Genomic DNA, 12,607 nt, shown 5'->3' with positions numbered 1-12,607 from the left:
CGCAACCTTCGCACCAGGCAGGCAAGTCACCATACGGTTCTCCCGGTCATCACAAACCCAACTATCTATATTTCTAATGATCGAATCCCCCACTACTAAAACCTGCTTCTTCCTAACAGCTGGCGCTCCCTCCCCCGGAGAAGTATCCTCGGCACGAGAGGAAACAACATCACCCTCTGGAAGGAGGGTCCCAACTATGGGATGGTTTCCCTCTGCTCCCCTTGACTGCTCTCCTTCCCTGAGCCTTTCATCCTCCGTAACAGCCTCAGGACTGTCAGATTGGAGGTGGGACAGCCCTACTATGTCCCGGAAAGTCTCATCCACAAACACCTCTGCCTTCCTTAGCTCCTCCAGTTCAGCCACCCTGGCCTCCAAAGCACGCACTCGGTCTCTGAGGGCCAGGAGCTCCTTGCATCAAGCGCACACATACGCCACCCGCCCACAGGGTAGGTAGTCATACATACTGCACTCGACACAATAAACAGGATAGCCCCCACTCTGCTGCTGGGCTTCTGCCTCCATTTCCTACTCTAGTTATATATGAGGGTTAATTAAATTACTACACTATACAGTAGCATCAAAATGCATTAATATTGTTTGATTAAAGGTTCCCAAAATGTGATATGTGTGGCATGGTTGTACATAAGCTTGTGGGAAATGATTTGCTGTAACAGGGTGGTTTGTCTCATTCAAGAAGCAGAGGAGCCTATGACTAGCCTAATTTTATTTCATAACATTTCAAGTAAGGAGAACAGGCTAGGAGGAGAAGAAGAACCCAAAGAAAAACAAGTTAGATAAGCCAGTCTGAATCATAGGTCAGCCCAAAAAGAATGCATGTGGAGCACCTAAACCAAGGCAAAAAGTGTGAAACACCAAGGGATGCTTCATGAAGGCTGAAACCTGAATACCGAGGAAACCTGCTTGAACCTAGCAGAACAACATGAAGGAGACCAATGAAATCCCAAGAGGATGGAATTGAAAGTCAAAGCCTATTCTGACAGAATTCTTATTTCATAAAAATGTGCTTTTTTAAATTTTAGATCATAGGGTGGATAGAGCTAAAGGAAGCATATAGAAAAGAATGACAGTTATTGGCAGCTTTAAAAATTCTGGATATCTTTAGATGTACACGCATTCTTAATCCACAACTATGACAATGGAAAAAACACACACAGAAAAAGTTTTGAGAACTACTTACTTTCACAAGAGTTTCAGGAGAAACTTCCTCATCAGGAACCCAAAGTTTAGTTGTCTTTTTCCCTGGAAGCTAAATCAAGTTTTACATCTTGTTACATTTAGTTTATCATACTATTACTGATAAGACAGCATACCATTTGTAAAACCTACTATAATCTTATTTGTTTCTGTCAGTTTTAAAGACAAACTGTAGTATCATCAGTTAACTAAATGGCTTTTGTAACACTAGTATCCTTATTCACTATTCCAACACCTAGTTTCATCAGATTCAAAAAGATATCTTACTAATTGCATTTTTCTATTCCTCACAGAAAGCAATTTCTTTAAAGTGTAAGTCAAACTGAAAGTTAAACTCTTATAAATTACAGATCTGGTAATTACTTCAAAACTGGACTAAAGCCTTATTAAAATATAAAGTGGTCACTTCAAGCACAATAGAAGAAATCCTGACTCTGACTGAAATAAACCAAAGAACTCCCATTGACTAAAATGGAACTAAGATTTCACCAAGTGGGTTTAATATTTTTAAGTGTTAATCACTCGCTGTGATGAACGAAAAGAAAACAAACACAGCTGCTGACCTTTCATAACTATTGTTCTTTGAGATGTTTTGCTCATGTTTATTCCATTCTAGGTGTGTGCATGCCCACTGTAATATGATGGGGTTTCTGGTCACTGCTAGGAAAAATCAATCCTGGGTAATTTTGCTTAAAACCAGGCCACTTACAGCCCAGGCTGTGATTTTCTTCTCACTAAGACAAATCAAACCAGCCACAAAAGCACCTCTTCCAGCCCCACTGACCAGCCAGAGATCACACAAGCAAACTCACAGATTCTCCAGATGTTCCTAATACCCAAACCAACAATCCCCTTTACTCAGGGGAGAGCTTATTGAAAACTATTTTACCAAATCCATATAGATTTTTCCGGGCCCAAAAAGGTCGAGCAACAGTCCCAGGTCGATATATACTTGGAGCTTACCCAAAACAACATGCTGTGCCAATCCTTTAGAATCTAAAATCTAAAGGTTTATTAATAAAGAACAAAAGAATAGGGTGATAGGAAAATTGTTCAAGTGATGCATTATGTACATCAATTACTGTTATTGATGCAAGCCAGCAATGTTACACGCTGATTTCTTGAAAGTCTCTGAAAACACACCCCATGTGCAGGGGTTGCGGGGGAGGATCCCAGGTCAGATAGACTTAGTTCATGGAAACTGGAAAACTGCACCAAGATGACAAGTATCAGAGAGGTAGCCGTGTTAGTCTGTAACTTTGGAGAACAACATGAAGTCCTCTGGCACTTTACAGACTAACAGATATTTTGGAGCATAAGTTTTCGTGGGCAAAGACCCACTTCATCAGATGCATGAGTGGGGGAGGGTGGTTTCAGAGGGGTATTTAAAGAGTGGGGTCCCAGTATAAGGGAGGGCCAGAGCTGACAAGGTCTATTCAGCAAGGTGGAAATGGCCCATTATCAATAGTACATATCAAAAGAGGAAAAAACAAGTCAGATCAAACAGGGGGATATGAACCCCTGTCAGAGTCTAATATGGAGATACTAACACCCAGGGCAGAGAAGCTGCGAGCCACTCCCAGTCTCCATTTAATCCTTGGTTAATGGAGTCAAATTTGCAATTAAACTGCAGCTCAGAGATTTCTCTCTCCATCTGATTTTTGGAATTTCTTCATTTCAGCACTGCTACCCTTAAATCTGCTTCTGAGTGTCCAGGGAGATTGAAGTGTTCCACCACAGGCTTCTGTACATTACTGTTCCTGATGTCTGATCTATATTCATTTATTCTTTTATGCAGGGACTGTTCAGTTTGGCCAATTTAAATTGCAGCGGGCATTGCTGGCACATGATGGCATATATTATATTAGTAGATGTGCAGGTAAAGGAGCGCCTGATGATATGGTTGATGTTAGGTCCTGTGATGATGTCATTGGTGTAGGTATGTGAGCAGAGTTGGCAGCGAAGATTGTTGCAGGGACTGGTTCCAGGCTTAGAGTTACTTGTTTGTGATTTATAGTGGCTGGTGAGAATTTAAGGTTGGCAGGCTGTCTGTAGACAAGGACAGGCCTGCCTCCCAAGGTCTGTGATAGTGAAAGGTCACTGTTCAGGACTGGTTACAGATCGCTTATGATGCATTGGAGAGGCCTTAGGTGGGGGCTGTATGTGATGGTCAGTGGTATTCTTTTGTTTTCCTTGCAAGGCCTGTCTCGTAGCAGGCAGCTTCCGGGTACCCATCTGGCTCTGTCAATCTGTTTCCTCACTTCCTCATTATCCCCGATGAGACCAAGGCACAAATGGTGGTGGAGCTTTGTGACTTTGTCCTCACCCACAACTATTTCAGATTTGAGGACAAATTATATCTCCAAATCACCACTTTGTCCCTGGTGAAAACGGTTAAATGAGGTTCTGCCATGAGGGCCACAATTTCTGGTACCCTTCTTGCTGATGTTACTGCCACTGTGAGAACCACCTTCACAGATAGGTACTTTGGAGGCGAGTGGCTCAAAGGATGGCATAAGTATATCTAGGAAAGTTCAACTTTTCTTTGCTATTTCTACTAAATTTGCTTACAGACTGCTGTTTGTGTGTTTTGCAGGGAGTCCCATCTTGTCAGAAAGTTGTCCTGATATAAGGAGATACACGCTTTCTGCTTGTGCAGATGAGCTGGCACTACTGCCAGTACGTTGGAGAATACCCTTGGTGAAGTGGAGAGACTGAAGGGAAGTACCATGTACTGGAAGTGGTTGTCCACCTACCAGAAACGTGAGGTATTTCCTGTATACAAGCTGGATAGCCACATGGAAATGAGTAATCAACCACTTGTGGAACTGCAGCTGTGAACCCTTTATCCTGCCATGTGGCAGGATACGCGCACATGCTGATAGGGGGTCAAGCATGGGGCTTTGTTTGGCCCACTGTTTTGCCAGTAGCAGGGCATGGTGTTTGTGCCAGTGAGACAACAGTTTTAGGTTTTTGAGCCACATTAGTCTTAGGCTTGCCCAGCCATTTGGACACTGAAGCCAGTTCCTGTGACCTCTGGGGTGAGTCAGGTGATGGCAGCCCCAGCAAGCTCTTGCCTGGAACCCTCAAAGGGAGCAAAACAGGCTTGGAGTTGTGGAATCAACCTCTATTGGGTGAGTGGGGATTCCCTGTTAGCATCGTCATTTCTGTTCTTAGATTGTTTAGCGGCTGGAGAACCTGCAGCTGGAACAGCCACAGCTGTATTACCTAATGTCACCATATGTATGGTATAAGCGAGATGTGATTCTTATTTTATTTCTGTCTTACTTAGGGACCTGAATGCCCATCATGTGAAGGGTGGCGGTGGAGTTTTTCAGGGAGTGCAAGGAAGCGTCTGTGGACTCTGCAAGAATCTTGAACCTTCAAAGGGAGGGGTCCTTCCAGTCTTGCCTGATCCACCTTTAGAAAACCAGAAACGTGAAGCCATGAGGCTCTCTTCATAACCACTGCTACTGCTCAGGAACATGTGGTGGTGTTAGGGGACTCAAGGGAGGTCTGTAGGGCTGTCCTTGCTACGAATGAGCCCTCGTTAGTATTAGTTGTAAATTGCTCTCTTTCATGATCTGGAATGGATTCCATAAGGATAGGCATTTGTTCAAATGTGTGTGTACATTTTGCCAGCAATGATGTATAGACTGTGAAATCTAAATCTGGTGAAGTCATCACTGACAAAGCCAAACAGATGGAGCGATGTGTCAAACACTACTCCGAGCTGTACTCACACGAGAACATTGTGGTTGATACAGCCCTCAGTGTCGTTGAGCTCCTACCAGTAATGGACGAACTGGATCAAGAACAAACTGTGGACAAACTGAAGAAAGCCATCAACAGCATTGTGGTAGGAAAGGCCCCAGGCCAGGATGGCATACAACCAGAGGTAATCAAGTGTGCCACGGACACCCTCCTGGAACCCCTACATGAGCTACTGTGCCTGTGCTGGAGAGAGGGAGAGGTTCCACAGGATATGCACGACGCTAACATTGTAACCTTGTATAAGAACAAAGGAAACAGAAGCGACTGCAAAAATTACCGTGGAATCTCCCTCCTAAGCATCACTGGTAAACTGTTCACTTGCATCATCCTCGGCAGACTCCAGAAGATTGCTGAGAGGGTGTATCCTGAATCACAGTCCAGATTCCGCGCAGAGAGATCTACTGTTGACATGGTCTTCTCTCAGAGGCAGCTGCAGGAGGAATGCAGGGAGCAGAGGAAGCCACTCTATATTGCCTTCCTCAACCTGACCAAGGCCTTTGACTTGGTAAGCAGGGATGCACTGTTCAAACGGCTCCACAAAATAGGTTGTCCACCACGGTTACTCAAGATGATCCAGTCTTTCCACAAAGACATGAGAGGAACCATCCAATATGACGGCACTTTATCGGATGTTATCCCATCAGGAGCAGCGTCAAACAAGGATGTGTCCTTGCCCCGACATTGTTTGGGATCTTCTTCGCACTCCTCCTGAAGCATGCCTTTGGATCCTCAACAGAGGGCATCTTTTTGCACACAAGATCTGATGGGAAACTGTTTAATCCTGCAAGGCTGAAAGCTAAGTCTAAGGTGCGGGAAGTCCTCATCGGAGATATGCTGTTCGCAGATGACACTGCTGTAGTGTCACACACAGAAGACCAGCTTCAGAAACTGCTGGATCATTTCTCCAAAGCACGCAAGGACTTTGGGCTTTCCATTAGCCTAAGGAAGACAAACGTACTTGGTCAGGACGTTGCTGAACCTCCATCAAATCAGCATTGAAAACTATACGTTAGACATCGTCCACGAGTTCGTTTACCTCGGGTCCACCATCACTGACACCCTGTCATTGGAGACTGAGCTAAACAGGAGGATTGGAAAAGCAGCCACAACTCTGTCCAGACTCAGCGAGAGAGTGTGGAATAACATCAAGTTGTACACCCACACCAAAATGCAAGTCTACAGAGCCTGCATCCTCGGCACCCTCCTTTACAGCAGCGAGTCTTGGACCCTGTACGCCCACCAGGAAAAAGAGGCTGAATGTCTTCCACTTGCGCTGCCTCAGGCGCCTCCTTGGAATATCGGGGAAGGACAGTGTGTCCAACACCGCCATTCTTGAGCAAGCTGGAATCTCAACCATGCACACCCTCCTCAGGCAGCGGTGGCTCCGCTGGCTTGGCCATGCCCACAGGATGAATGACGGAAGGATCCCAAAAGACATCCTGCATGGCGAGCTAGCCTCTGGCAAAAGACCTCCCGGATGCCCCCAACTGCACTACAAAGATGTTTGCAAGAGGGACCTCAGGGAGGTAGACATCGAGCTGGACAGCTGGGAGGAGCTGGCAGATGATCGCAACAGATGGAGGCAGGAACTACACAAGGGCCTTCAGAAGGGTGAGATGAGGATCAGACAGCTAGCAGAGGAGAAGCGAGCCCACAGAAAGCTCAGTAAGAACCTGCCAGACACCCAGTACACACGCAACAGATTCAGCAAGGACTGTCACTCTCGTGTGGGCCTTCACAGTCACAGTTGATGCTGCAAATGATGATCTCAAATGGAACTATGAAGGGCGTGATCCATAGTCTACGTAGACTGAAGGATGCCTACTATGTATCGATTGCTATACATAGCCGGAGGAAAGCAGAAGAGAAAGCCTTTCTACCCATGCTATCCAGTCACTTCCGCTCCTTGTCAGAAGGAGCAGATTTAGTTAAAATCTGTTTATCCCTCTGGTTGGCAGCAGCAACCATGAGGGAATTAGTAAGGGTGTATGTGAAAAGGAACTCCGCACCCTGCAAGGTGACATGCGTTCTTCTGTCTGCCTTGTTGCCCACTGGTAAAAGTTGACTGGTGCCTGTCACAGGAGGGCAATGCCAATTTTACTGACAGCATAGGGTATATGCTGGTGAGTTTATGGTGGTTATTGGACTATGATGTTAGTAGAGTCTCTAGTATGTCCAGCACCCTTCTAAAGAGATACTGGAATCATTTGAAGTTATCGTCGGTAGAAGAAGGCAGTAGCATCTCCATAAACTCAGAGGACAGCTGCAGTTGAGTGTGTGATGAATCACAGGCGACACCACCACTGAGGAGCTCATCTGACTCAGTTTGATACTCAGACACGTCCAAAGATGAATTTGGAGTGTGCCTCGAAAAGGGCTGAACAGCATGTTGACATTGTTGTTGCTGTTGGCATGTTCTGAGAGGTACCAAGGGATCCTCAAAAGGCCAGGCAAGAGGCATGGACACAGTAGGTGGTTGCCACTGGCCAGGGAGTCACTAAGGCATTGCTGATCATAGCACATGCATCCCTTTGATAGAGGAGGGATGCCTAGGTGAGACAATGTTCAATAGAGACACCACTTCCTCCTCACTGTATATATGTAGGATAAGGGGCTGTCACGTTTGACAGATACAGCCTTGCCAGTGATGGAGAGGCATCAGCACCAAAATGAAGTACAAGATACTGTCACCGCCCTTAACAGGTCCTAGAAGGTAAAAGGGTAGGAGTGAGGCACAGGTGGCAGGCAGACATTTACCTTGTCATGCAAGGGGTTAAGTGCCCACACTGATGGGATCAAGCACAGGCTCAGCTCAACCTGTCAGTTTTGCCAGTGGCAGAGTGTGGTATTTGTGCCAGCAAAGCTACGACTTTAGATTTTTGAGCCCTCCTTTGGCCTAGGCCTGCCCACTTGTTTGGGACTTACAGCCATGGTCTTGCAACTCTCCGGGTGCGACAGGAGACAGAAACCCTGACAAGCTGTTTTCCGGAGCCCCACTGGGGAACAGAGCAAGCTTGGTATAATGGGATTGTCCTCTCTTGGGTGAAGGGAATTCCCAGTTAGCATAGACACAATTTTCTTAGGTGGTTTAAAGGATGTAGAGGTCACAAGTGGAGTAGCAGCAGCTGCTTCTCTGACATTGTTGTATAAATAGTGCAAATGGGGTGCTGAGAAATATAGAAGCATGAAAGCGCTGAGGTGAAACAACACCTATGCTGTGTAAACAATTAAACAAAATGGGGCTCACTCAAGAATACCCTGTATGCTCAGCGACCCCTCTTTCCTAGCCGCCTTCAGGCAAGTAAAAGACTCTAGCCTGGTACAGGTAGGCAGGCAAGAGCAATAAAAATATATGCTGCAGCAGCTGTAACAAACCTGAAGTAAACAGGGGAGGTAGGGATTGAGAGTACCAGTCTGAGGTGCTGTCCTCAGGTGAAAGAAAATGGAAAATGAAATGAATAAACTTGTGTACAGCACAGCTTGGCATTGGAGTAGCAGGAAGTGGTGTAACAGCCCTCCTGTCAGCTGTTATAGGCTTGGGCTTTCCAGAATGTTTAGGCATGCTAGCCAGGTCCTTAAACCCTGGGGGAAGTTGCAAATGCTGCCCCAGTAGGCGCTGGTCTGGAGTCTCAGCAGGGAACAGAACTGACAGACTTCAGGGATTGCCCTTTACTTATTCAAAGGAGATTCCCTGTTAGCTGCTGAATGTGCTCTTTGTTTGGAAGAGACAGAGCAGGCAGCTGAGGCAGGGGACACTGTCCTGTCCTATACCGCCACTGGGGATAGTGGCCCAAGTGGCAGTAAACTGCACTGCACCTGCCAGGCAATACAAGCATAGCTAGAATGCTTCCCTGAGGTGCAGTTGGCAGTCTTGAAAAAAACAGTTTGAGAGAAAAAAATAAAACTGCTGTAATGTGTAAAACACAGACAAATTAGGGTTCACATAGAAACATCCCTTGTCCTCAGTGACTCCCCCTTCAGGCAAATAAAAAGCCTCTAGCCTGGTAGAATAGGCAGGCAAGAGCTATAAAATATGTGCAGCAGCAGCTGCTATAAACCTGAGGTAAAACAGAAAGAGCGTGGGAGGGGTAGGGTTTGACATTCCTCTCCGGTAAAAAGAGAGGGAGAAAAAATGGAGCCAGTTGTTCTGGCACAAAGGCAGAGCTGGTAGGAGCTGCTGGTAGAGGCATGTGTCGTTTTTCCAAAGCTGATGCCTCAATAGCATCAACTGACATGGCTTGCTTGGTTTCTGCCTCATTGCTTCTGGCTTCAGTGGACATGTGTTTCCTCAAGGCACCAGATATTGATGGCACCAGGAAATGCGGCACTGGTGGAGGCATATGTTGCTTCTCAGGAGCTGACGCCTAGATGCACCCATTGGTGTGGGTCGCCTGGTCTCTCCCTCAGACCTCCTTGCTAAGGAGAACCTGAGTCTCTCTACTGTACCCAACATGGGTGGCACCAGAGAAAACAGGGCTCCTGGCAACTCAGATCCAGTGAAGCTGTCACAGCCCAGGAGCCTCTGTGGGGCAATATAGCTACCCTATCTAAGGGCTGCTGCTGCACCTGCATGTCGTTTGCTGTGTCCCTAACTGACAGGGACTTTTGTCAAAGTAGTGCTTTTAATCATGCTTCACATTCCTTCCATGCCCTTGCTGGCGTAGCCTGACAATGGGAGCACACAGAAAGGATGGGTCTTTAAAGCCATACAGCCTTTTATCCACAAGAATTAACAACCATCCCACTCTTTCAAACGGGATGTCCTGGAGAAATGACTGCATCTTCTGGGATAAACCCCAGGATTACGGCCATGTGCCCACACAGCAGAGATCACAACTCTGGCCTCTGAGTCCATTGTGTTCCAGACTGTCTTGAAGGCACCCCTCACCAATTATTTGACCAACGGGAGGGCCTCTTTGAACTTGCAAAGGGAGTCACTCAGATTAAAACTGTATCTGCCCAACAGGCCCTTCTTGGTGGACACCCAAAACCGCAGGCTGGCCAAAAATATTCAGTCTCTTGGTGCCTTTATTCTTTGGTGTGCCACTTACTTATCGCTCTTTTTGAGTATGGACACAGCCAGTGACCCAGCATGTGGATGTGTACAGAAGTACTCAAATCCCTTTGTAGGGCCACAATGCTTCTTTTCCACACTTCTGGAATTGGGGGTCTGCCACAATGCGCATTCTACATTACGGGCTAAGTTGACCTAAGTTATCCAACTCTATCTGCAACTATAATGCAGCTGGAGTCAAAATAGCTTAGGTCAAATTGTTATACTGTGCTCGAGAAACTTTTCTGTCGACTTACAACTTTCCTGTCGACTTATACTTCTCATTTCCCACATCAGCTTCTGCACCATACTCTGAATGTAGTGCTCGTGGTGCCAAGGTGGTTTGTTTGATGCTGTCGGGCGCAATGTCTTAGTAGTAGGGAACTGTTATTATAGTAGTAGGGAACTGTTATTAATGGTACGCCCCAACATTTCCAATAAGCTGGTATCCAGGACCTATGGAAATCCACACTCCTTGGAGAGGGATTGAACTCCAGCTCTGACCAGCCCCCTTCCAGTGGCCAAGACAAGACTGTACATGATGGCTGACGTTTGCAAGAATCCAATGCCTAGAGAGCAGAGATCAGTGACTCTTGAACAGTACTGGAGCAGCAAAGATCAGTGCCACAATAGTCAGCAGTCCTGCATCGACAGGGACTGATGCCTTGGAGATTGTTTAGACTGGCCATAGGCACTGTGCTGGGACAATATCTAGTGGCAGGCTGGCCAGAAATAACAACATGGAGACTGGTGCCCTCAATTCCACTGTTCCATGCCTTGTAAGAAAGAGTGTGCTGCCAAATACCTGAGTCTTTTGGTGGAAACTGAGTTTGCAGGACTGGAGTCCCAGGTCACGGGAACAGGGAGGTATGCCTGCTATCCAGGAACAATGGAGCTTCACTACTTTTTGGGATGGTCCCATAGTTGACTTGCTCTTGGATTGCTCAGCCTTAGCCCTATCTGTCATGGCTTCTGCAATAATGGCGGGCTCATGAGATAGGTGGCTGTCTGTGCAACTTCAGGTGTCGCAAGGCCCCAGGAGGAATCAAGGTCCACTGCCGCTCCAAGGAGTCAGAGGGACATTCCTGGTTTGACTAGGGATATGACCACTGCAGTCTCCCCTTGTAGCTCTGGAGTGGGTGAAGGGCCTCAACTATGTTCTTTGCCCAAAGTCCCCTTTCCCTCCTTAGATGGTGCTGGAGAGCCTTTTAGCATCTGCCACTTTTTTGGCACTAGCAAGGGGGTATGTTGTGAAGCACAACCCAGTGCTGCTTGGGTACTGCACAATGATGACAAGGCGCTAGAAACAGACTGACTGGGAGATTTCTGGTGATGGATGAAGTGCAGCCATCATAAGAAGGGCTTTCAAGTAGATATCCTGCTCCTTCTAAGTTCTGGGATGAAAGTTCTTTAAAACCCTGCACTTCTCTTTCATAGGGTACTCTCCAAAGCACTTCAAACAGCTCCTTCGGGGGAGGGGGTGCACTCATCTGGCTTTGACTTGTTGCATGACTAAAACAGTTTGAAGCCTGGGGAAAGGGGCATGCCCCACACTATGGCAAAGTCTCAGCTGGGTCTCTTACTAAACTAATGAGCAGTTAACTTAATGACTAAGAACTATACACAAATTCAGCTCTGGCCCTCCCTTTTACTAGGATCCCACTCTTTAAATACTCCTCTGAACACCCCCACCTACCTCATGCATCTCATGAAGCGGGTCTTTGCCCACGAAAGCTTATACTCCAAAATATCTGTAAGTCTATAAGGTGCCACAGGACTTCTTGTTGTTCTCAAAGATACAGACTAACACAGCTATCTCTCTGATACTATATACAAAGTAGACAGACAATGGGCTGTTCAATGCTAACGCTCTTGCAATGCACAAGCTGTAAGAAGGAACTGAGCAGGTAAATGGTCAGCAACACCAATACACTGACACATGAGCAGGACACGACAGAAGGAACCACCACGCACCCAACAGATACCACTCAGGCAAAAAATTTTTGTAACTGTGGGGGTATGCATTCCGAGAATGAAATCAACATGAACAACCAATGGAAGAGGAAGTCTTTCTATACCATCTGAAGAAAAAAAGGTCATCTTAGCCTTTTTTTACTGAATAAATTTCCAATCAAGCTAGAAGAAATACATGCCAAATGCAAAAATATCTCAAGAGGTATACAGACAATTGGAAGCATATAGGCCACCTATATTTACAACTATCCTAATTTTCTACTTTCTGAATATCTTATAGTACAAAGTCAATTTTTCAAAAAAAGGCACAAGTAGTTATGAAAGTACTTACCCTATCATTCATCAGCAAATCTTTAACAATAAAGGTGGCTACTAGGGACTTCAAAGGGGCAGCAAATTGGTCTGGGGCCAGCATGGCTATATGACCAATAGAAACCAATGGTGTAATCAGATGTTCAAGGTTGCTCGGATCAAGACTCTTATGCAGTGGCTAAAAGACAAATGCAGATGACAAATTTAGATCTCCCCAATGTAATTAGTTTAGATATAATATAAAAGTATTCGTACCATTATTTGACACTAAAAACTCCA

The 12,607-nt window shown here is 46.0% G+C and overlaps 1 protein-coding gene across 3 annotated transcripts in view; it reads right to left on the bottom strand.

The window, feature by feature from the left end:
* PDS5B (PDS5 cohesin associated factor B) overlaps nt 1-12,607 on the bottom strand; it is a 312,170-nt gene that overhangs the window by 108,687 nt on the left and 190,876 nt on the right. For all 3 annotated transcript variants that reach the window (XM_074986372.1, XM_074986368.1, XM_074986369.1), the window contains exons 21-22: nt 12,348-12,506; nt 1,199-1,267 (exon numbers count right to left, since the gene is read on the bottom strand). In XM_074986372.1, coding sequence (XP_074842473.1) covers nt 1,199-1,267; nt 12,348-12,506 — 228 coding nt within the window. The remainder of the gene's footprint in view (nt 1-1,198; nt 1,268-12,347; nt 12,507-12,607) is intronic.

This window comes from Carettochelys insculpta, chromosome 1 (assembly GCF_033958435.1).
Source record: "Carettochelys insculpta isolate YL-2023 chromosome 1, ASM3395843v1, whole genome shotgun sequence".
In the NCBI taxonomy this organism is placed as follows: domain Eukaryota; kingdom Metazoa; phylum Chordata; order Testudines; family Carettochelyidae; genus Carettochelys; species Carettochelys insculpta.
The sequence above is the reverse complement of the archived record's forward strand: the minus strand, read 5'-3'. Positions and strand labels throughout refer to the sequence as shown.